The 25,153-nt window shown below is 30.3% G+C and overlaps 2 protein-coding genes across 4 annotated transcripts; one reads left to right on the top strand and one right to left on the bottom strand.

Annotated features, from left to right (window-relative positions):
• Window positions 1-891: 891 nt before the first annotated feature.
• On the bottom strand, window positions 892-3,540 carry LOC112787913 (uncharacterized). Of its 3 annotated transcripts, none has more exons than XR_003195334.3 (7): window positions 3,178-3,523; window positions 2,934-2,996; window positions 2,766-2,852; window positions 2,183-2,414; window positions 1,862-1,935; window positions 1,657-1,774; window positions 892-1,540 (listed from the first exon to the last, which is right to left on the bottom strand). XR_003195334.3 is itself a non-coding variant. In XM_025830403.3 (7 exons), the coding sequence occupies exons 1-7, from the start codon at window positions 3,397-3,399 to the stop codon at window positions 1,460-1,462; spliced, it is 831 nt and encodes a 276-aa protein (XP_025686188.1). In that variant the 5' UTR covers window positions 3,400-3,540; the 3' UTR covers window positions 1,017-1,459. The 3 variants fall into 3 exon arrangements, 2 of the variants coding, with proteins under 2 accessions (XP_025686188.1, XP_025686187.1); XM_025830403.3 differs by having other exon boundaries at window positions 1,017-1,540; window positions 1,657-1,755; window positions 3,205-3,540; XM_025830402.3 differs by having other exon boundaries at window positions 1,017-1,540; window positions 1,657-1,755; window positions 3,178-3,514.
• A 1,038-nt stretch (window positions 3,541-4,578) lies between these two features.
• LOC112787897 (RHOMBOID-like protein 1) lies at window positions 4,579-8,003 on the top strand. The gene is made up of 6 exons (XM_025830401.2): window positions 4,579-5,042; window positions 5,555-5,718; window positions 6,078-6,241; window positions 6,382-6,641; window positions 7,091-7,217; window positions 7,469-8,003. Exons 1-6 carry the CDS (start codon window positions 4,729-4,731, stop codon window positions 7,589-7,591), a joined length of 1,152 nt encoding a protein of 383 aa, XP_025686186.1. The 5' UTR covers window positions 4,579-4,728; the 3' UTR covers window positions 7,592-8,003.
• Window positions 8,004-25,153: the final 17,150 nt, after the last annotated feature.

Genomic DNA, 25,153 nt, shown 5'->3' with positions numbered 1-25,153 from the left:
GTGTAGAGGTTTTTTTTTTTAATCCAAGTTTTCCAGTTTTTCAATTTTGGAAAGGAATGAAGATATAAGTTCAAAATAATAACAGTAATGTTTAATCCTAGCAAGCCATGTACTTATTCCTCTGAGATAAGTTTGTATGACATAGATCATCTCATCATTAAGGTGTAAAATCTTGCTATGGCCTGGCATAACCCTTTTTTAAGGTTAAAAAATGACTTAATAAGTACTATAGGCTAATTGGTTGCACTTAGCCTAAATGAACTCTCACTAAAACGTTCATTTTGTTTGTAAAACAAATTTCATAGATTACTCTTGTTCCAATTTGAGGGGTTTATTACTTTCTATTTTCATGAACCATTTTTACACATAAAGGTAAAACTCAAATGTAGTCAACTTAATGTGAAGTTGATAACTGAAAGTCGTTAGATGATTTGACTAATTTGACTAAATTTTCATCTAACGACTCTCAGCTATTAACTTCACGTGAAGTCAACTGCACCTGAATTTTTACCTTACATCGTGATCAATTATAATGACCAATTTGATCAGAAATTTTGGTGGTTGCAAACTGATTAGGTATTGTAAATTTTAAAATTGTTGGAGAACACTTCGTCTTTTGGATAAATAACGAAATAATTAGATACTAGAAAGGATATTTATTCTCTGTTTTATCTATTTTCTGTTTTGCTTTAGGGCGTACTCGAAATAAAATCAGGTAGATGGATACAAATGATAAGAATTATAAATTTACAGAACCAATAAAAATTATAACCAGCAATTGGCAGCCAGAATCACAAATAAACCCATGATTTTAACAAATAAAGTAGGCATCTAACCCAGCCTCATGAAATTTCATATTAGATCACAAGAGTTCGTACGAAACAAAGAAAATAGAGATCAACCTGTATAAATAGGACTTCAGTTCCTGACTTCCTGCTGTAAATTATTGTCATCAGAATTCAATATTCCTCTAATTCTCTGATATCATAATATCCAGAAGAAAAAGAAAAGAAAAGGAAATTCAATTTTGAAATCTTGCATATAACACTAACACTCAACCAAAACAAAGAAATTAGTTGTCCATCCACTAACATGTCAGCTTCCTTGTCAAAAAAGTAAAAGATGATATTTCAGGCAAAACTTGTTCTAGCCTAAAACTAAATATAGGAAACAAATTGGTTGTAATCTCATCCTTTCTATACACAATCATTGATAAAAAATGATAGCCTGGTGCACAAACATCCCGCGTTAACGCAAGGTCCCGGTAAGGACTACACCCAATGGGTGTAATGTATAGAACCTAACCTGATAATTACATCAATGGCCGTTTCCACAGCTTGAACCCGGTGACCTTGAGGTTATATGGAGACAACTCGATCGTTGCTCCAAGACTCCCCTTCACAATCATTGATCAAAGAAACTCAAAAATGGTGGAAAAAAAGATCATGAGTTGCTTCTGCTATCGAAATCTTCCTCTTGCTGAGACAAGGTAAATCCGCCCATAAACCCATTTTCTGCCTAATCTTGAGACTGATGATGGCTGCAAAAGGATGACGTCAAGTTAAGTGCAGCATCATATTTTGGAGGGTGCAGTCTAGTTTTATGAATTGCATTTTGGAGGAGTGAAAAACAATCTAAACATTGCTAGTTTACTACCTCTACTTTTGTGCGGAATTCTAAGATACTTCCACACACATGACAATTTGCTCTATGTGGTGAGTCGATATTCCTGTCCATTCTCACAAATGCAAATACCTGAAGGAAAATGAATTAACTCAGTGTGGATGAGTTTGGTGAGTGCCTCTAGCCGGATAGAATTTAGAAACATAATAAATTAAGAAAATTTCACATAAGGAATTACCTCTTCTCCACAATTTGGACATGCACCTTTCAATGCCACCAAATCATTCACCCACAGGCCCTGAAGCACCTTAACTGTGAGAAAGGGTGGTTAGAACTTAGTAATATACAAATACATACAGTGACAACACAACATCTGAATGAATATTTTTCTGTGTTTAAAATAATAATAAGAATAAGAATAATTTAAAAAGATCAAAGGAATTAGATCAATTGAACTAAACAGAAGAGCTTGTTATTTTACACAATTTTCAGCATGCAAATTTGAAGATTAAGACTTTAAATGAAGAACAGAAAATAGAAATTAACAAAATCATTTCACCTGAAGCCGAAACAATTGGGTATCCAATTACAAAACATAGCACGATGAATATGCTATTCACCATGGTCAGTTCTAGACCAGATGGTTGGCTATCAAGTGATAATCCCGAACCGAATGCATTCTGATAAGTCATGCCAACAGTGTATAATGTTGGCCCAAGGCATACTAAACTGCCGAATGCAAGGAACATGGTCCATGTGCTTGCCAATGCAAAAACCATAGACAGATCTTCCTGCCCTACAACCACACGTATCAATATTCTAGTGAAGAAAAGCCAAGAAAAAAAAGGCAGATAGAGGCCAAGGCTATCAAACTCTCAAGCTGACTCGTAAGCTTTTAAGAGTATACAAGTTGAGTTCTCTTATTCATGTTTACATAAGCTCTACAAGCTTAGCCGAACTATTGGGGAAAACGCTTGTGAACATTCTAACTACACAAATATCTTGATATACCACTAATTATGTATCAACTAAAAGCAGTCAATAGAAACACATCCCATCACACACAACCCGAACTTTCTCAGAGACACAATGAGCCAAAAAGTGGAAATCACCAACTCTATATGGGGGTGGGGGGAAATTACCTCTGCATCAGCATATGCTGATTGCCTCCTGATGCTGCATCGAGGATACTTGATAACCGATTTTGAACGGTACCATCTCAGCTTTAACTGTTTCCAACATTGATTTCAGTTAAGGATGTTCATATTCTATACAAAAAGAACTTCGTAATTAGTAGTTTAGGAAGCTACCTCCACTCTATCAAACATGTCATCAACTATCAAAGGTTCGCCACTATAATAAGCATCCCGTGCCTATTGAGAAAAGTAGAAGAGTGCATGTCAAAATTGTTTACTTATCACCTATAAATATTGAACCTGCTCCCTTCCATCTAGGGTTGGAAATAGCACAATAATAATTAAAAGAGAAAACAGATCAATAGATGTTAAAAAACGAAACTTTCAAACAAAAAACTGAATTTTAGACAACACGCACTAGGAAATAGAAGAGGATTAGTGTTACTTGAGAATAGAGAGCTTCGAGGGTTTCTTGGTTGGCGGTTTCGAGAGGACCAACGAAGATGCAGGAAGGAGCGGCGGGGCGATGGTCGGAGGTGGCGGAGACACGGTGGATCTTGGAGGAGATCCTGAGGGAGAAGGCGCGGTGGTAGTTGTAGTTCCATGGTTGAAGGTCTAAGAGCGTGGTTGTACTCGCCATATGCTTTGATTTGATTTGGAGAAATTGATTTTACCACAAAAACATAAAGAGAATATGAATGGCCACCATTTTCCCCTCTTCATTTTGCCGCCTTAATATCTCTCTTTCATGGTTCCTATTTCTTTGGACTCAATTAACTATACCTTAGCTTCTCATGTTACATTATGTTATTATTAATCTATGATTTTATAAATTAAATATATATGTATATAATAAATATGACATATTTTAATTAGGATAAGGTATAATTTTTTTAACCTGAAACTTGTGTGAGAACGAAGAGAATATGTCATTTAAGTAAAAATTTGTTAGCAATTTTTCTATATTCACCTAAGAGATGGTGGATTCGAGTTTCTTTATCTTTGGTAAAAAAGGAAAAAGTATAATTTTTTGTCTTTTAAGTTTACTACAAATTTTAAAAATATCTTTGGATTTTATTTTGTTTTAATTTTATTCTAAAAATTTTTAATTTATATTAAATATATTTATAACGACTAATTTTTTAAAAAATTTAGGACAAATTCAGTAAGAATACCACAAGAATAATCTTTAACACAAGTGAATAAAATATAATTGTCATATATTATTGTTGAATTAGTCATAAATTTTTGAAGATTTAGCTACTAGAAATATATTTAATATTGATCAAAATCTTTTATGATAAATTGAAGCAAAATAAAATTTAAGAATATTTTTAAAATTTTTTAAAAAATTTAAAAAATAATATATTCTATCCTTTTAATTAATAGATTTTGAGTCTAAATATTACAAGTAATATTTTTTTATAAATTATTTATAATAAAAATATATTAAAAGATAAAAGTATAAAACTATATACCAAATTTCTCATATTTTGGTTAGTTAACTTGCACAACACATCTCCAAATATTTGTAAGATTTTCATTCCTTAATTCAATTGTAACAAATCTATTGCACGTCATTTTCTCTTGCAAATACATACTAACTCTTTGGTTGTAATATGAGGTAATTCACATATAGAAGGTATAAAATCTTATTTAAACAACTAATTTAATAATTATACACAAAAAATAATATAAATAGAGCATGGATACTCTTATATTGGTCTAAGAGTTAATGCTTTTTATTTTAATTTTGTATAAAATATAATTTTTATCCTTTTAGTATATATATATATAAATTATTTGTGCACAATTTTATAAGCAAAAAATAGATAATATTAAGAGTATGAATAAATAATATTGAGCTCAGTGACGAGTCACCACAAACCTCGATCCATGATTTTTCACTCAAATCATTTTTATGAGCTCCAAAAGTTTCAATCTTTGGTCATAATTCGTCAAAAGGAGCATGATTGCTGAGGCCCCATCATCTTCCTCCTCTGCCACGGCTCTTAACTTCAAGCCTAGTAACAGCGTTGCTCATGCTCCGGTTGCTCCGCTGGGGGATCATGAAGCTCACCATTTCCAGCCCTTCAAGCGGTGGATCCCGTGGCTGGTTCCGTCGTTCGTGGTGGCCAACGTGGCGTTGTTTATCTTGACAATGTATGTGAATGATTGCCCCAAACATTACGTTGTTGGTGGTTCTTGCTTTGCTCCTTTTCTCGGAAGGTTCTCCTTTCAGCCCCTCAAACAGAACCCTCTTTTTGGTCCTTCTTCATCCACGTGAGTTCTTAGGGGGAAAAAGAATTCATCTTTTATTTTGTTTAGATTGACAATATCTGATCTTCACTATGTTATGATTATAGTTGTAGTTATAGTTAATTACTTAATTTAGTACTACTATTAGGAAAAAGCCCCCAATGTGTCAATTAGATAAATATGTTATTTAAATTTGATAAATGTTTGATATTTTTGGTTAAAAAAGGAGCTGATTTGGTTCCCCCATTTCATAAAAAATTTGGTAGTACTAGGCACTAGCAATACACTTATCATATATTTGTACCCAGAAGTACATGATAGTTAAAAACGGTTAGATGAAATATAACACGCGATCACGTCTTAGTTATCATCTTCATATGAAAATATTGAGTAGCCAAATTGATGGGTGGGATGAAATTTCTTCTTTCAATGTTTCATGATGAATTGCTTACTTGCTTAGTTTATTATATTTGATCTTTGATATTTGATGTTTCTTGGAGTTGTTTCATGTCCTTTTAACAACACTTGTTCCTCAGATTAGAAAAGATGGGTGCCCTCAAAGTGGACAAAGTGGTTCATGGACACCAAGCTTGGCGCCTCTTCTCTTGCATATGGTTACATGGTGGGGTCATCCATTTGCTTGCCAATATGTTGAGCCTAGTTTTCATTGGAATTCGCCTTGAGCAAGAGTTTGGATTCGGTATGAGTCTGGTAGTTAACCTTGCGTATTTTTTCCGTGTGTGAACTTTGCTTGTGAAAGTTATTCTGTTTGACGATTTGTGAACTTAGAAATGTAGAATCATGTATCTATAAGCTTTTATTGATGTATTTTTCTGAATGGTACAGTATGTTAAATTAGCAATTCTTGATTTGAAAATTGAACAAATATTTCTTCTTATGATTAACAATGACAACAAATTTCCATTTTTATGTTGTTTGTTACATAAATTCTCCTTAGCAAACTTAAAAGAGTTGAGTATCTGGAGTGAAATAACTATCTAAACAGTTTTACTTTCACAATTTTGTATTCAAATTTCTACTTTGCGGATCCTTTTGCAGTTCGAATTGGATTGCTGTATGTGATATCCGGGTTTGGAGGGAGTTTACTGTCTGCTCTGTTCATACAGTCGGGAATATCTGTTGGTGCTTCTGGTGCACTATTTGGCTTACTAGGAGGCATGTTATCGGAGCTCTTAACAAATTGGACTATATATGCTAACAAGGTAAAAAAAAGAAAAAGAAATGAACCTGTTAATTATTATGGTGCATTGTTATAAATAATCTAATGTATCTTTGTGCCAAAGGCTGAAAGGCATTTTCATCATTTTTTTCCTTTCCATTTTTCTTGTTTTTTTTGCTGCAGTTTGCTGCTATGGTGACTCTTCTTGTTATCATTGTAATCAATTTGGCTGTTGGCATCCTTCCGCATGTTGACAATTTTGCTCATATTGGAGGCTTTATCTCAGGTTTTCTTCTTGGATTTGTCTTCCTGATTCGGCCTCATTATAAATGGGTTAGCCAAAGAAATTCTCGACCTGGGTCTGCACGCCCTCCCGCAAACTCTAAGCACAATCCTTATCAGTATGTACTTTGGATTGTGTCTTTCATATTACTTAGCGCCGGGTAAGTTCTCTTTCTTAATGCACCATTTTCTTTCCTTTCCTTTTTCTTATTTTTTTTCTTTTTTTCTATCTTTCTATTTTTCTTTATTGGACATGCAAATATATTTTGTTGCATGTGTCTGAGCTTCCACAGAGCCCAACCCAGCACTTGAGGATGCATTTTTAACTTTTCTATCAGGGGTTTTATCTGTAATGGTATCTGTGAGAGGATACTTATAACCAAGTCGCTAGGCCTTCGCTACTTATTTTTTCTGGAATGGTTTAGGAATAAAGAAGTTTGTTGGAAGAAGGCCCCTATCTGATGTATACTCATGGATTTTTCATGAGCTGATATGCATGGGGTGTTATCTTTAAGTTGATTTGTCTTTGTTTTAGTTTTTGACAAATCCTTTTTCTTCTTTTTCCTAGTTTTTCAACTTCCTAATAATCTGAAAGTTGGATAATTGACAGATTGATTACTGGGCTGGTTTTGCTCCTTAGAGGGGTTAACTTGAATGATCACTGCTCTTGGTGTCATTACTTAAGTTGTGTCCCCACCGCAAAATGGAGCTGCAAACCTCGAGAAGTATATTGTGAAGTGAGTAATGCTTATACTCCTTTTGTGCGTATGCTTTTTTTTTTTTAATATGCATAGCTTCCTAGCATGTCTGCACCAATGATAGATGCAATGAATAATGTGACAGTGTGCAAAGAAAATTGAGTTTAGAACATATCATTAGAGTATATTATAGCCAAACTATTTCAACCATTAAAGGAAACTGCTATACCATTTTATTCTTTTCTCACAGTTGATTTTGAGTACTAACATTCCCTATGGCCATGTTGCAGTCGACACGAATCGGAACCCAACTTAACATGATATGCTTGAGCAACGGGAGAAATCACATGTTTACAGTGCCGAAGAGCAGCTCAGTTCAGGCTCAATTGCTTTGTTCTCAACTTTGTAGTTGATAGTTGGTGCAACACTCATTAAACGAACTTGTGTATATGTTATGATTCATTCTTGCTTGTGCAGAAAAGTGTCTGTATTAGCAATGATGATTGTTAACAATGGATGTTGTCTCCACCATATCACGAATGTATTCTTTGTCCGTGATATTACCATCTCCCAGTTATGAATATGTTCTATTATTCATTTATTGGGAGATGGAATGTGTGGAATTTGTACTTCATGAAAGAAAAATAACACACAAGAAAAGAGGAAATGCTGTCCAAAGGACAAAAATGTATTTCTCTAGATTTAGTCAAGGATCTTAATATGGATCACACATCAATTTTCATCATAATGCTTAGTCACTGCAATGGAAGTTATTAATAAAAGTGAAGGATGCGAAATATACAAGCTTAATTGTTTTTCATTTCATTACTTGCCAATGGTGCCTATTGTTGATTGTTCACATTTAATTCCCTTGGAAAATTCAGTTTTGCCAACAAGGCAGGCCTTCAAATCAGTGGCTGGACATGAATTGGCCCTCAAATTTAAAGCTCCATCAGTGTGATGGAACTTAAGGCATTATAGTGTTACTTATTTAGGCAGATTTAGCAGTTGTGAATTCACTGAAGCATTAGTAGCATCCTAGTACTAAAGCTTGGGGAGAAGTTTGACATTGCAAGAAACATCTAATAGCAGCAAAAAACTCTTGCCATGGCCAACTTGTAGCAGCAGCACCTGGTTCATGCCCTGATTAATGAAATGTAATCATTGTTTCACCAGCTTGCTGAAACACAACAATGTATTCTTGTTAATGATGGAGTTGAAGTTCTTCCTAAAGGAGGATAGTGAGAGTTAGATGTTCATGAGCACTTTCAATTATGCAAGTCTTAAGGTGTTATTCATTCTCATTACACAAATTTTTGCATACATTTAACAGCTACTGGAAGAAAGACAGAAAGTTTTCACCAACACATACTATTTATGCATATTCTGATTCTGATTTGTACCAAATGTTTCTAGTAATAATTGAGTGCATCCACAAGTCTTGGGAATATAAGAGGAACATCAATGCTAGCAAGGTAGATAGATGGTAAATGCTTATCACAACCCTGCCCCCTATTACCTCTCAAACACTCTTTCTTCCTTCAATAGTTCTTTCTATTCCAAGCCAGATTTCATTTCTTTGTCCCCACTTTAGTGTCTCACCAGTCACACCAGAATAGTAATTCAGTTGCTGCGGTTGTTTTTCTGATGGACAAATTAAAGAGTTGTCATCACTGGCAGATGACAAGTCCTAACTCATGCATCTGACACTTGTTGGCACTTTATATGCTCACATTATAGGATTGGAAAATGGGACTACTGGTTTTATGGAGTACTATTATTTTTAAATGGAATTGATTTGAGTGTAATGTACTAGAATGAGACTTGAGGGTAATTTACTCTAAATCTATATTCTCAAATTTCACTCATAGGCTCAGGTATTACACCAAATTTATATTATATCTAAATTTTTAATCATTATTTATATCTTATATATAAAATTGACACAATTTTTAATTGTTTGCGTATAGTATTAGTATGAGATTATAATAGAATAAATTTTAAATTATAATATAAAAAAATTCAAATGTTTCTAAAACACCGGCATTTTAAAAATATTTGAAATTCTTCTTATAGTATATAATAACTTAATATAAATATAAATACAAATAGTAATTTCTGCCTAAAGAATTGGTAAGATTAAAGTACTGTTTTTATCCCCCAACGTTTGGGATAAGTCCTATTTATGTCTGTAATATTTAAATCGTCATATTTGTATCTTTAATATTTGTAAAAGTGATTCAATGTTATCATGCCGTCAATTACACATCATGAGCTTTAGTTGGAATTCTGAAAAAAAATTTCTTGAAATTAGAATACAAATGTTTGGGATAGAATCAATAATCCACTCAAGATAATAGTTGATCAAAAGTTGAAACTAATATCAGCAACACATAATTCACTTTTTCATGAATATAAATGAACCTAAACACAAATACTGGGTACAATATTAAAATCGAACACATTCAAGCGAGACCTAATTGAGAATGAATACATTTAAGTGAAAAAAAATTAAAAAATACAATCTGATTTGTTAGTATAATTGACGTAAGATAACATTGAATCATTTTTATAAACTTTAGGGATACAATAAAACGATTTAAATATTAGAGATACAAATAGAACTTACGTCAAACGTTGAGTAAAAAGATATTTACTCAATTGGTAAAGATGAAAGAGCAGTAAACATGGTCTTGATTAGTGCAATGGACACTAGAAGAGGACAGCTTTTGACTATTTTGATGGACATTTGCTTCAGAAAACTCCTATTTGATGAGTAAAGTTTTGTCTGTTATTTTTTAGACATGCAGAATCCTCGGTCCGTTGACATAGGATATGTAAAGTACATTAAACCAATAATACAGTAAAATGGTCCAAGTAGGCGTGGCTTTTTATAACTACATTCATTTCATGGCATCATCATAAGTTTTCAATATTATGGTTCTTCTTCTACATAAAGGGTAGTAAAGTAGACTGATCCACCATTGGTGTTGATTAGATTTATAATAATATCATTAATTAATATGGCAATTCATTCATGATTATTACAATTGCCACGGCAACAACTCCAATCATTAGCTGATATTTCAAGTTGCAAACTGAATAACTGTATGGTGCATGTACTGTAAGAATTTAAATTCTCTTAATGATATGATTTAATTATTAATTAAGATTATTTAACTAAGGCAACCATTTAATAAAATGTGACTTTACTCATCAATCATGATGTCCTCCCACAATATATACATTATAACAAATTATTGTACGTATATTATTTATGTTCATGTCTGAACAATTTTCACTCTTTGTCCTTCTTCAAAAATGTTTTTCTGAAGTATAAATTAAAAAATGGTAAAGTAAAAATATGAGAGTTCAATGCAATCATCATTTATAATGTGTGAATTTAATTTAATAATTATTAAACTCTTAATTGTTTTTTTTTCACTTTATTAATTTCTTCAGATGAACTTCGTCTATTTTTCTTAATAGGACTGTGAGTGTCTACAATAATTCCAACGGGATGATAATGTATAAAGCGAAGAAAGCATGAATTATTCTGTTAGTTTATCAAGGAATGAATTAGTGTGTACATAGATATGGCTGACAAAGTTGTCCCTCTTTTAAACAAACAAAAATTATTATGTGGAAAAGTATGTAAAGTTGTTTATATATGTTAGAGATATAATCATTTTATCTCTTCCTATCGCGTAAGTTTTTTGAATGAGTGGTTTTATGACATTATATCAGAGTTCTATGTCCAAAAAATCTTGAGCTCGGTCCAAATAAAAGAAGAAAAAAAGACCTATGCACAAATTAAACAAATCCAAAAGAAGCTCTTGTTTGAGGAAGAGTATTAGAGATATAATTATTCATATTGACTCTTTCTATCGGCTTAAGTTTTTTTTTTTTTGCACCAGGGTATCCATTAGGCCGGAAGCCCAATAACTAATCCCTCGGATACTGCAGAGGCACACAAAGTGGGCGACCCTCCCAAGCAAGTAAGCTCCATTCCCATCTTCCAGTGAGTATCGAACCCGGGAGAGATGGTTAAGGGACACAGACTCTCATCCATATTGCACATAGATTATTTTTTTATATAATTTGTTTTTAAATTTTTTCTAATGTTCATCACCTATTTATTTTAGCAGCATTTGTTGTTTTTAACTTATAAGCATATTGTAGTTTTAGTTTAAAAGATTTCTAGCTAACTCGCATACTCTTTCACCTAATTAGATACAATTCATCTCATTCTCAATTCAAAATCTAACTAACTGGAGAATGAGAAAGGGCTCTTTAAATTTTTCAGTCTCATTGGTTTTTAGATACGAGTTATATACATTTCATTCAATAATTAAAAAAAAACGCCGAATTGATATTTTATGCAAACAAAAAAACAAAAGAAGAAGATAGCTGAAATATAAATGGCAATTGGACATGCTATAATAATAATAATAATCTTGAGTAGAACAAACATGAATTTGTGTGCTAGAAACTCAAAAACTGGCTGGTTGAGAATGACATTGAGACTGACATTTGACTCAAATCCAATGAATTTCTTGTTTGATGAGAGGCCATATTATTATTCTCGGGCCATAGCCTGCCCTCAGTTTTCGACTAATTATGACACATTCATGGCCTCATTTCACATGGAGGGAATATCATAGACAGTGATGGGAATTGGAATGGGAATATAATGAATTTAATTCATCAAACTAAACATATATTAATGGGGCCATACCATTTTCTGGAAATCACCATTTTTTTAATATCATCTTTATAATTTAATTTTGATGTACCGTCGGTATAAAGTAATTTTACATCCAATTGCGTAATGCCACAACATTAAAAATAACTATATTTTATATTGATCACGTAAATAATCATTCAAAAAACAGATGTAGTTATATTACTGATGCATCAAAATTAAACTCATCACCTTTATACACAATAATAAACACTTTAAGAATTGAGTGTGAAATAAACTTAAATAGACAAAGTAACAAATCTTATTGTTCCTTCTAACACAAGCAAATTAGATTGTGCATGATCTTCATTCACTATTTTAGCTTTTTAGGGACCTCACTCCTTGTTTAAGCTTCCTTATTATAATTTATATATATGCAAGTTACAACTGCCCCAACTACATTTTTCCCATCATGAAATTGGCATGTCCCATGAGTATGTGAAATGTTTCAACTAACTCATTACATTACCAATTTAGAGAAAAAGTGTCCAAGCCCATTAGTATATATATAATGCATGCATGTGTTTTTCAACAACCAAATATATCAAAATCTAAATTATATAAATGCTTCATATGCTGCAATAATCAAGCATAAATTGGCGGGAAACCATGCACACCATATACCTAATAAACCGTCGTATTAGATAAGAGTTTGGACCCATGTATGTCATTAATAAAACAATGATTCATTAGTTCCTTTTCCACAACCACAAGATTACTTATATATGTATGTGGAGAAATACTTAGTGCTTTTGCTTTTTTGAAACTTCTTAGTAATGATATTGTTTCAGCTCTTCTACCCGGTAAATGAATTTGATTTAACTTGCTATGTGTATGTAAATATTAATCACAAATAGATTAAGTGCTTGTTTGAGCGTTATTATTTTGTTTAAAAATTTTTTTAATAATTTTTTTTATTTTTTAGTGTGTTTGGCAAATTTCTAGTAATAAAAATAAAAGCACTAGAAAAATAAAAAAATATATTTTTTGATAAGTTGTAATTTACATCTTTTTTTAAAAGATATTTTTTTCTTTAAAAAAATATTTTTTATGTAATAAATAAACAAAAAAGTATTTTTATATTGTTATACCCGAACATAATTGATAGATAAAAAAAATTTTTTGCATGAAATATCTAAATATAAAATTACTTTTACTTCTCCATAAGATCTTTTAAAAAAAGATAACTCAAAAAAAAGATCTTTTCTTAAAAATTCATCCAAACAAGTCCTAAAATATGTTAACTTATGTAGCGCTACAAATTAAAATATATTCTCACTTGCTTTTGAAAAAAAAAATTTCGTAGATACTAAAAATGACACAAAATGGTAAAAATATGGCCTGGTATTTTGCATGAATATAGTCTAAAAAATAATTTGCCAAACATATTCTAGTATATTCACCTATCACAATTCTGTCCAACATATTCACGCATATTTAGAACTCGTCGGAACAAATTGACATTTTATAAACTTAAAAAAAATTACGATTTGTCCAAATGTTCTTTAAATTTTTAATTCGCCCCATATTTTAAAAAAACACAAACAAACCCCATCCCTCCCCTCCCTCTTTCTGAAATCATACAAATTTCTCTTATCTATAAAATTTTTGGACTTTTTCGTCTTTTACTTTTTAATTTTAAAACAAAAAATAAAAATAAATATAAAAATAGGTTGTGTAAAGTGAAAGTGAGTGTCAAAATAGAAATGACAATGGTCAATAGACATTTGTAGGTAGGGTGTTTGTAGTGCGGTTTGGATCGGTTTTGAGTAAAAAATTTATCCGATTTAAATATTAATTTTATTTGCGATACAGTTTGGATTAGATGTTTTTAAAAAAATTCGATCCAATCCGATCCAATTTCAAGCGGTTTGGATTTGATTGGATTTGTGGTTTATAAATTAAAAAAAAAATTAAATACATATAACAAGTCTCAACATCAAATTTTAGGGGCAATCTACCTAATTAAATAAATTCTGTAAATTGTTTACCTGAATACACAAAAGAGAAATCTCTTACGTACATGTGCAATTTCAATTTTATGTAAACTGTGGGAGCTAACCACAGTTTCTAGTTTGTATGTAAACCGTTGGAGGCTACAAGGTTTTATTTTTTATTCTTAAATTATATGATCAAATTTTTTTATTTAAATTAAAAAATAAAATAAAGTCCACAAATTAATTTAAAAATTTTAAATTTTTCATTTTTTTATTTTTTGTATATTGTTAGAATTTTTTATTTTTTAATATTAGAAAAAAATTTATTTTTTTAGTTTAAAAAGTAAAAAAATAATAAATTTACAGATTCATTGTCTACTAGATATAGCTGGACTTTATTTTATTTTTTTAATTTAAATAAAAAAATTGATCATATAATTTAAGAATAAAAAATAAAAAATTTTGATTTTAAAAAATTTGATAATATAATTTATACTTTGCATGTAAACTGTGGAAACCTATGGGAGTTTTCGTTCAAGTCCTCCTCTTCATAAACCGTGGGAAGCAACCACGGTTTATACCTTAGCTTTTTCCTTCATAATCCGTGGTAGGTAGCCACTGATTATGCCCAACATTTTCCAACCATAAAACCTTGTAGCCTCCAACGGTTTACCTACAAACTAGAAACCGTGGTTAGCTCCCACGATTTACATAAAATTGAAATTGCACATGTACGTAAGAGATTTCCCTTTTGTGTATTCAGGTAAACAATTCACATAATTTATTTAATTAGGTAGATTGCCCAAATTTTAAATAATCAACAATGACATAACAAGTCTCAATAATATCTTAAAAAACTAACGATAACATGACGATAGAAATAAAATTATATGTTAGTTAAAATAAATAAATAAATAACATTTTGAACATAAAATATTTATTAAATAATAATAATACATGAATAATATAAAAATCTATAAAAAATTGAACATGTTATAAGTATAATTGTAAATATAATAATAAAATAACAATATTATAGCACATTATGCGGTTTGGATTGGATTAGATCGATTATGAAAAGTAGATCCGAAATCCGATCCGATACAGCGGTTTGTAAAAAATATAATCCAATCAAATCCGAATTAGTGTAGTTTTAATCGATTTTCGGTTTAGATTGAATTGGATGAACGGTTTAATTTGGATCGGTTTGAATTTGAACACCCCTGTTCGTAGGGCGATCTTTGTTTCCTATATCTATTTAATAAAATATTTCTCGTTTTTACTTTATTTTTGTCATAGGTCTCCATTTTTTTGTGAAAAGATATCGCAGATATTTATGGATATTAAATTAAAAATTTAACATAATCATAATAAAATTTAATATAATTTAACAAAAATGTATCAAACTAAAATATAATTTTAACATAAATTTAACATAATCAACACACACATAATATTTCTAACATATAAATGAAATAAAATAAAAAAATTCACAAATATTAGGAATGAATTAGGATTACATAATTATCACTACAAAAAAATGTTGAATACCGTCGAATTTACCGACGTATTAACCAAATAAATCCGCCGCTAAATAGATTACATCAAATTTACCGTCATTCTTGGATTGACGAAATAAACGTCACCGAAAATTACTTTCTATTAGATTTATTTTGTCTGAGGCTAATTACCAGCAAATTTTCTGTCGGCCTTTTCAATAGATTTGGTAAGATTGCGTTGAAGGTTACCATCGAATATATCTGACGGTAACTTTGGCACCGTTTCACGTGTTTAGCCGCCATATTAACGTCAGATTTATCCGACAGTAAATCATACTGTAATTTTAATTTTATTTTTAAAATTTTTTGACACAGTTAAGCCACAAATACTATACTTTTATTAACAAAATTGTTAGCATAAATTTAACTTCATCTAAAATCAAGAAATTATTTTATTAAAAAATAAATGGTCTAAATGAAATAAAATGTTACAAATGCATAATACAATGAAATAGACAAACAAAAATGCGTAAAACCCTAAACCCTAAAGATCCTGGTAATCTTCGTCGTCGTCGTCATCGACCTCGTGGTGCCCTTGCCGAGGCGGCGGAGGAGGTGCTACTGTCGATGCCCCACCAGCAGCGTCATCGCTGGAACCAATCGTGCCGCTAGAACCAGCGCGCATCTGCTAGTTGTACTTCTTCATTTGCTGCTGTAATCAATCGAGCTGCTCCAACTTTTTCGTCAAGTCTGAGCTCAAGGCAACACGTGCAAGAATCTTTCGATAACTCTACTCAGACTGCTCCACCTGCTGGTGAAGTTCCTGTGTTAGCTTCTGCACCTCCTGCTTCAAGTCGACGACTTCCTGGGAATCAGCAGGGCTGGTGACAAAGATAGAGGCAGAGGAAGCCTCCAACGCAGAGAAGTGGAGGCTATTGGCAAAAAACGACCCCAACTAGAAGCGGCGATTCTTGTGGGGTTCATAGGTAGTCTCGCGCTAAATCCTAAAGGGATCCACCACTGAGGTCTCGAAGCCGGCTTCGTCGGCCCCACTAGGCAGCTGGATTGTTGGGTCGCGGTCTCCAACCTCTGCGTGTACTCCTCCTGTGTCATACACACGTTAGTTTTGATTAGGATAATAGTTAAATAATTGACTTTAAACCAAATAAAATTAAAACTTATGATTAATTTAAACTCACATAATAGGTCGCAGACCTCTTATAAGCAAATCTCTCATTGTTTGCGTTCAAAATATATGAGTACATTTGAAGGTCTCCGTAAGTGTCACCTCACGATCCAGCGACGTAGATTACAAACTAATATATCAACCAAGCAATAAAATAAACGAATAAATTAAACAATGACAAACATATATAAATATGAACCAAAATACAAGAAATCTTAATTATAATTTCGAAAACATAATTTTAATTTTTTCGATTTTACTGAAAATCTTATGAAAATTTTGATAGAGTCTTCTCTAACATTCGAATTTCTCCACCATTCAAGGGTTCCATCCAAACCAAATATTCATAAGCCCTTTTCAATTGGTTAATTTTTTCAATCATTGTTAAGGTAACATACAAACAACTCAATCATTATTAATACAGTCAAGACTTTTTTTTAACAATTTCAGCAACAGAAATCAGCAAACAACTTAATAATCCAACATTTTTCAGCAATCTCAAAATCTAATCTAACCTATCCTAACCACCTAAATCCACTAAAATAGAAAATTAAACTAACTAATCTCTACCAACTAATTAATTAACTTAATATAACAGAATTTGAAATAACTAGTGTTCAAATAAAAATTATTGAAGAGGGGTGCAAGTGCAAGGATGGCAAAAGCAGAAGCAATAGAAACGTTGCATTGCGGCGACAAAAGAGGTTGACAGAAAGGAGAGATGAGAGAGTTAGAGAGAGTGAGAAGGTGAGAGGAGAGAGAAAGAAAGTGAATTTGAAATGAAGGGAGAGGAGTTTGCGGTTCCAATTAAGGCACGTTTATTGTCAAATTTAATGACGGATATTTTCAACAATAACGTAGTGCGGATCATCAAAACGCAACATTATATTAAATGTCTATACCATCGAATAAATTTGATGCTAAAGTTTGGCACTAATTTATTATAGTTTTTTGCTAAATATTATTAACAAATTTACTGTTGGAAGCCCAATATCCATTTGACATGACAAATTTTTTATCAAATTCATTGCTAAATGCGATGTTAATTGTCACCGTTAAATCTGACCATTTTCAACTTTTTTTTGTAGTGTATATATAATTATATATACGCATTTATGTAAATTATTGTTCGCGGAAGTTTCATGGATCATCATTAGGGGTGGCAACGGGTAGGATATGGTAGGGTTTGAAGCCAATCCTAACCCTACCCGCGGGTTGAGATTTTTATATAAACTCAACCCTATCCTACCCGCGGGTTGAGAATATCCCAACCCTAACCCTACCCGTTCTCAACCCGCGGGTACTTGACCCTACCCGCGGGTTATAAAAAAGATGCAAAATTATTATATAACTTCATGATAATTTAAAATAGAATTGATTTTTATGTAAAAAAAAATATTAAATTATCAATTAATGATATTTTTTTAGCGACTAAGGATCTTTTATATTTAGTGAGAGATCTTTGGTTCAACATCTACTTGAAACATATTTTTATATAAATATATAACATATACGGGTAGGATTGAGGCTCAACCCGCACCCTATCCGACCCGCACAAAAATCCAACTCGCACTCTACCATATTCATTATGGATCGAGTTGACAACCCTATCCAATCGAATGGGATCGAATTGAGCACCTACATATAGCATACATGTTGCCCCCTAATCGTCATGAGGCATTAGTCTCTACTCCGATTTTCTATTCGAGAGGACGGATTTTCACTTTCATAAAATTTTGCAAGTCTCGGTTAATTTTTTTACAGATAATCTCGACTCCACGTTTTTTTTTTCATTCCTCACAACATCTGGTAAACATGCAATGGTAAGAGCCAGGTATTGAAGGACACGTGCAACGTTCTTTCTCTTTTTTCCTTTTATCTTTTTAGTTGTGTTTTTTTTTCTCTCTCACTTTTTACAACACAAGTTTCGACTTTTATAAGTGGTTGCTTGCTCGAGTAGCTTCTGCTGTGAATTACAATTTTAAAAGATAATAAAAATTTTATTTTCATTATTATAAAATGCTTTTATTTTAGTTTTTTATTTTAATCCGAAATATTAAAAAGATTTTAATTTAGTATCTATTTATTAATTTACTTTCTTAAATACCAAAATAAAAAATTAAAATATTTATATAATACGCCGTGTTATATCAATATTTTAGTTTATCACATCTTCATTTAACATATGAACAAATTATCCGTAAAAATTAAAACAAATCTTTAAAATTTTATTCAAAAATTAAAACAACATTCAAACTAAATCCAAAACTTATTTAAACTAAAAAAATAGAAAAAGAAAAAGATAGGTATTGTTGTTGATATGAGGAGCGAGTGAGAATCACACGCTTTAATCTGAGAACATGATCACTGATAAAGTATGGTCCCGCATGCACCAAATCCAACATCCAATCTCAAACAGTAATAAATGGGGGTTACGTGGATGAATATTATTGGACCACGCGTATAATGAATGAATAGTAGTCTTCACTCTTCACTACTCCTCTGTGCCTAGAGGCAGCTATCACTGCGCCAAGCACATGGCATGGCTTTGGATTAGGGCTGCCTTCCAAGGAAGATGTGACAACCATTCCCAACTACATTCTGCCTTGCCTTATAATTATAAATCAACAATTAATTTATATATAATTATTATAATAAGTACGATTAAGTACATGAAGACCATAACCTAACTTTCATATTATTGATAACGTCATTCTCTTTTAATTATATTTTTTATTTTTTATTAAATCATCTATAATTTTAGGAATACAAGCAAAAAATATAAAAAAACACTGATATAATAACTAATAAGAATTGATAATAATTTTAGTATGTAAATATATTTTTTTAAATAATAATTTGGAGTTTTAGAATAGTAAAGCTAGCATGTGGAAAGTTGTTTCATAATGATATTTCCACATGCACGACCAAACCTCCCGATTATGGTTTTGCATTAATTCCAATTTGAATTTGAGCTCGTGCATGCGCGTTGTCACATACTAACAATTATAATACATTGGTTTGGAGTGTGTCTCAAATTGAAAAAGCACATACATTGGACATTGCATATCCCTTTAACATTTATAATCCACCCAAAAAAGAGGTCATTACACTAAATGACATTATTCAATTTAATTAGTGATAATAATGCCACCAATTAATTGCTGTCTCTTTAGACCCATGCGGCCTCTCATTTTGCGTAAGTGCATAGTGCATATGTGGCAACAAGCATGCACATCTTAATACATGGCTACATTTCTTTCTAATTACTGAAAAAGAAAAAGAAAATGTTTCCTCGTTGCGTGACAATATAATGTTCATTAATTAATTAATTGTCCACTAGTATAGCTACTAATACATATCCCATATCGTTTTACACATTTTGTGTAACATTCTATATATCTTCTCCTACCTCTCTTATTTTTGGTGCACTTAGTTTCATAACAACCTTCACTTATCACGCATTCATGTGTATTGGACATACATGAATAATGTTATAAGTTAATTTAACTATTTAAGGGTATATATTATTCTTGACCCCATGTATACTAGTATATATACTACAAAAGTACAAAACAATCACATTGAGTGTATATGATAAACATAATATATATTTCACGTACGAATGAAACCGCGTGACAATATTAAACTTGAGTTGTAATTTTAATTTGTTAGTTTCACTTTAACTTGAGCTTTACTTCGAATCTAAAATTTCCCTCCTTCCTCCATGTGATATGTTTGAACACACTTTGACAAAATGAGAAGGTTCCCAAGAATAAGATGACTCAAATGATGGATAACAACAAAGTGTAGATGACAAACAGCAACCTGGTGTGTCATCCTCAATCATCTTTTGACATTTGTTGCCATCCAATGCAGCTATCTTACTTTCCAAATTTATTATATTCTACTCTTAATTTAGTACACAAACAAACATATTATTAGTCACTATAACTTTCTATATCATACTGTTTTTTAGGGGTGATGATAATTTTACAACTAATTTGCTATACGTTTTATCTATTGTTGAGATCTATAAAGGGGAACAAAGTAAATAAGTGAAAATAGAGTGGAGTTTACAGTTAATAATAGTGATGAAATGGAAACACTATTATTCATTTATTTGTGCTTCACATTTTCAACTCCTTAAAAAAAAAACACCACTATACGACTACCTTTTTAGATGTCCAAATATATATATATTTTTTTCTATTTTTTCTTTCTAGTCTCGTTCTTCGATAGTCAATAATTTTTTAGTCAACATGTAGTTAATCTTATAAAAGGATTGTAAAATATAATAATTTTTAGTCAACATGTTTTCTATCAATTTGTGTTTACGTATAAAGTAGATCGATGCTAGCTATATGATTATGTATAAAATGTTGTGTAGAAATTGATATAATATACAAAATTTGGTATATTGACTAACTATTTAGTCAAAGGATATTAGCCTTCTAAAATTTAGTTAAAAAAACTATGGTTATTGGTACGAAAATATTTTAATATAAATATAATTATTTTATTGGTCTTTATAATTTTATTAAATTTATAATTATATTTTTATATTTTTAATTAAATTTTTATATTATTTTTAATTTTATAATAATTTTTTTGTAAAAAAATATTAAAATTAATAAAATGTTCCTCCTAAAATTTATATAATTATAGATCAAATTAAATTCTTAATTATATGTATTTTCAATTTGTAAAAAAAATAGTTCTATTAGATGTAATATTTTTTACACTAATAAAAATTTAATCACAAAACTAAAATTATTATAGTAATCAATAAAAAAAATTCAAAAACTTAATTATAAATTTAATAAAACTATAAAAATTAATAAAATAATTAAATATTTAATATATATATATATATATAATTAAAATATGAACACACATTATATTAAATAATTTAATTAAATATATTACATCATCTACTAATGCTTAATTGTTATTTTTGTAGAAAGACAACTTCAGGAGTAGTTACCTAAAGAAAATTCTAGAAAAAAAAAAGTGAACATGTACAGCGGCGATGGAATGAATAAAGGAAGAAGGAGATGGGTTGAGGGGGGAGTTGAAAGAAGGAAAGAGACATGCGTGAATATGAATCCGTGTGAAAGGAGGTATAGACTTGAAGCATGAAGACGAAGCTTCATGCTAGTAATTTTCACTAATTTGGTTTGGTGGGTGTGGTTCGAGAGAAAGAGAAGACGGTGATGCATAGTTCTTTCTTCTGTTGACCCCACTTTACAGTTAAAGGCAAATTTGGGACCGTTGTTTAAGGAGCGATGATTTCGGGAACTAAAAAGGGATTACGAAGTACGAACCCCACCCCCTTCACACCATGGCCATTTCCCTCGCTTCTTATTCAACATCAATATAGCAACTTAAATGCATGCCTCATTAGTTTACACTAAGAATACTCATGGATTCTTTAATTAGTAGTTAGTACTAGCTTTCAATTTCATACATAAAATAGATAATAAATCAAAATAAAATCCGTAGTGGGCCCTACCATTATTGCTGCTGCTCTTGCTAGTTGCTACTACACCCGCTCATCACGCCCTTGCAGTGCAGCCACCCTCTAATCCTAGCGTGATTCATTTAACCTTTGACCCTTTCCCATTTTTGTTTTTCTTTTTTAACTTTATTCCAATACTCTCACTTTCTTCTATTTTAAAATCTACTACGCTCTACGGCACTATAGCAACAAATAGGAAGCTACTATTAAGTACTGTCTCCTTGCCTTTTTATCCCAATATTAACCTTTACCTTTACTTTATGATGTCACGTATAATCTTCATGATGCGCAACAGATTCCCAGGGGTGCTTTTGTCCATCCATCTTCAAATTTTTCCTACACTCTACAGATTTGCTTCATCTATTTGTCCTTTTCACATTATCTATTCTGTTCCCATTTTTCTCTGCTTTATTATTATTTTTATTTTTTTTAGTATTTTCCTGTTTTCCAATTGGAGTGAGCCAGCCTTCACAAGATTTTTTTGAAGAAATAATATATTATATTAAAAAAGTGATATACATGAAAAAAAAAAATTAAAGCCATTTGCCAAGTTGGAGGAGTTTTTTCTGAGAGTAATATTATATATATTTTCATTTCTCTGTTCACAAATACTTGCTTATTAAGAGCGTAAGAAGTAATCTCGATAAAATCCAATGGAAATAAGGTTAACCGTGTACATAAGAATACAATTGGGACGTGTTTCACACGCGATCGAAAATAGAGTAGAGATACATAGCGATATTGGTTCCCCAAAAAAATAAAATTGTATATTTTAATAATGTTTAAAATTATACAAAAATGGCATGGCATTTAATAATAATAGTTATAATATAGGAAAATTATCACATGTTCCATCGTACTAGCATGGAACATCATGTTCTTTTGTACTATCCGGTTTCCATTATGTATTTGTCTTATAGTGAAGAACTTAAAGACAATTTTATCCTTTGAAGCAAAACTAAATGACCCATTTGTCAATGGTTGAGTTTTTAAATTCCTGGCTTGGCTAGCAATGGAGCGTGAGCCACTATTTGTTACATTGAGAATTAAATTTTTATGCCATTCTTAAAATACACACCATTAGCAACATATCCTAGCACATTTAGTTTTATATTTATTAACAAATCATTTAGTTTTTTAGTAAAAAATTATAAATATATTCAACAGCTACCTTAGTAAAAATAATATTATATAAAATAAGTAAATAATATATATCAAAATGAAATTTAATTTTCAAATATTAACATTACAATTAAAATATTGAACTCTTTTCGCTAATTTTTCTTCAAAATCAACTCTTTTACTTTTAATTTGTCTTTTGAAAAACTTAAAAATACAATTTTGATAACATTTTTATTTAAATCTTTTAAAATACTTGTTCGACATCTAATTTTCTAAAAACACAAAATTCGAACGAAAAATGTACGTCTAACAGATTTAATAACAAAAAAAATATTTATTTTTTTAGTGGCTTCACTAAATCTAATTTATGGACTTTGAATTGATTTCAATCCATATATTTTTAACTTTAGTTTTACAAAAAAAAAAAGTTAATTCATTGCTTTGGTACTTATATGAAGATTTAAATTTAGCATCTAATGATATTAGATTTTTTTTATTCTATTGTGTCCAAAAAAATATATTTGACTATTTTAATATTAAAAAAGATTATAATTATCAAATTATCGTAACCCAAAATTCATTATTTATACCTTCTCTTTTATAATTTATATATAGATAATAATATTTTTATTCCTAAATCTTGTTACTCTACCATGATTTACTAAGAATTTTATACTATATTTTAATACGTAAATTATGGTAGGGTAATTATTTTACAAAAATACACAAATCACGCTATATCTTATCACTGTTTACTTGTAAATTTAATAGTATTCTTTAATACATAAATAATGACAGAATAGTAAATTTTTAAAATTGTACACAAAATTCACTAAACATAATTTGCTAACACAATTATCGCTAAATATGATTCATGTCCATCATGGATTTCAATAATTTTTTCACCATAACATACTAATAAATTTTATTTTTTTTAATACATAATTAAATTTAAATTACTAAAAATGACATTTTTAAATTTTTTAACGCTGTCGTTCTGTGTATATACATTTGGTCATTTGTTTAATATGGAGTTAACTACTAGTTTAGTCCTCACACAATTAAAGCTGTGTTCACTTCCTTTTTATGTTTCGCTTTCTTACTATTCGTGTGCGATGCGAGTTCTGATTGTTTTGTTTAATTTTTTCTTCAAGGATCTTAGTTAAATTTCTTTTCATATATGCATATGTATGTAATCTTATTTTTAGAGGCCTTAATATCTCACCACCTTTAATTTATGAACTTAAACGTAAAATTATGTGTGTGGTAAGATGTTACACTTTTTATATCATATGATATTGTTTTAACTTTAAAATAATTTATTTTGGTATAAATATGATTTAACATTTATTAAATTTAATTTTAAAAGTAAATTTGTATTAATATATTATGTAAAATTTATAAATTTGTACCTTCTAATTTTATATCTGGTCAATCCAATTTAATTTGATTTATTTTGGATCAATTTAAGGTTGGGTTAAAATAAATTCAGTGAAATATTAGAGATTCAAATCTAATTGAACCATGTCGAGCCCGACGCATGTGTACCACTACTTGGGTTGTAGTATCAATATTAGGATAATTTAAATGTTAGGAGCATAGTTATGAGAATCAAATATTGGTTCAACTAATAGATTACAAGTTGAACCGATTAATCCATTCATAACTAAATAATTATATAAAATTTAATTTAATTTTTTATTTTCATAATGAATATCTTTTTTAGTAATTTTATTTTATATTCAATTAATTATTAATTTTAAATTTTAGTAACTCATCAATTAGTTTATATTTATTATAACACTTCAAGTATTTATAAATTTATATTTATTATACTATTTAAGTATTTATAGAAAAAAATAACAATCATAGAAATAGAAAATATATTATAGTTAATAAAATATTATTTTTAAATTTATAAATATAATTTAATTTTATTTACATAAAACATTTAATAAAAAAATTA

The sequence above is a fragment of the Arachis hypogaea genome, chromosome 3 (assembly GCF_003086295.3).
Source record: "Arachis hypogaea cultivar Tifrunner chromosome 3, arahy.Tifrunner.gnm2.J5K5, whole genome shotgun sequence".
Taxonomy (NCBI): domain Eukaryota; kingdom Viridiplantae; phylum Streptophyta; class Magnoliopsida; order Fabales; family Fabaceae; genus Arachis; species Arachis hypogaea.
The sequence above is the reverse complement of the archived record's forward strand: the minus strand, read 5'-3'. Positions and strand labels throughout refer to the sequence as shown.

Bases quoted from the DNA above. Each gene is read 5' to 3' on its own strand.
- LOC112787913 (XM_025830402.3), bottom strand. From the start codon at position 3,399: ATGGCGAGTACAACCACGCTCTTAGACCTTCAACCATGGAACTACAAC. The intron at 2,415-2,765 runs GTAATTTCCCCC...GTTGTAGGGCAG, and splicing joins CAGCATATGCTGATGCAGAG to GAAGATCTGTCTATGGTTTT. The intron at 1,541-1,656 runs GTAGTAAACTAG...ATCCTTTTGCAG, and splicing joins AATTCCGCACAAAAGTAGAG to CCATCATCAGTCTCAAGATT.
- LOC112787897 (XM_025830401.2), top strand. From the start codon at position 4,729: ATGATTGCTGAGGCCCCATCATCTTCCTCCTCTGCCACGGCTCTTAAC. The intron at 5,719-6,077 runs GTATGAGTCTGG...ATCCTTTTGCAG, and splicing joins TGAGCAAGAGTTTGGATTCG to TTCGAATTGGATTGCTGTAT. The intron at 7,218-7,468 runs GTGAGTAATGCT...GCCATGTTGCAG, and splicing joins CTCGAGAAGTATATTGTGAA to TCGACACGAATCGGAACCCA.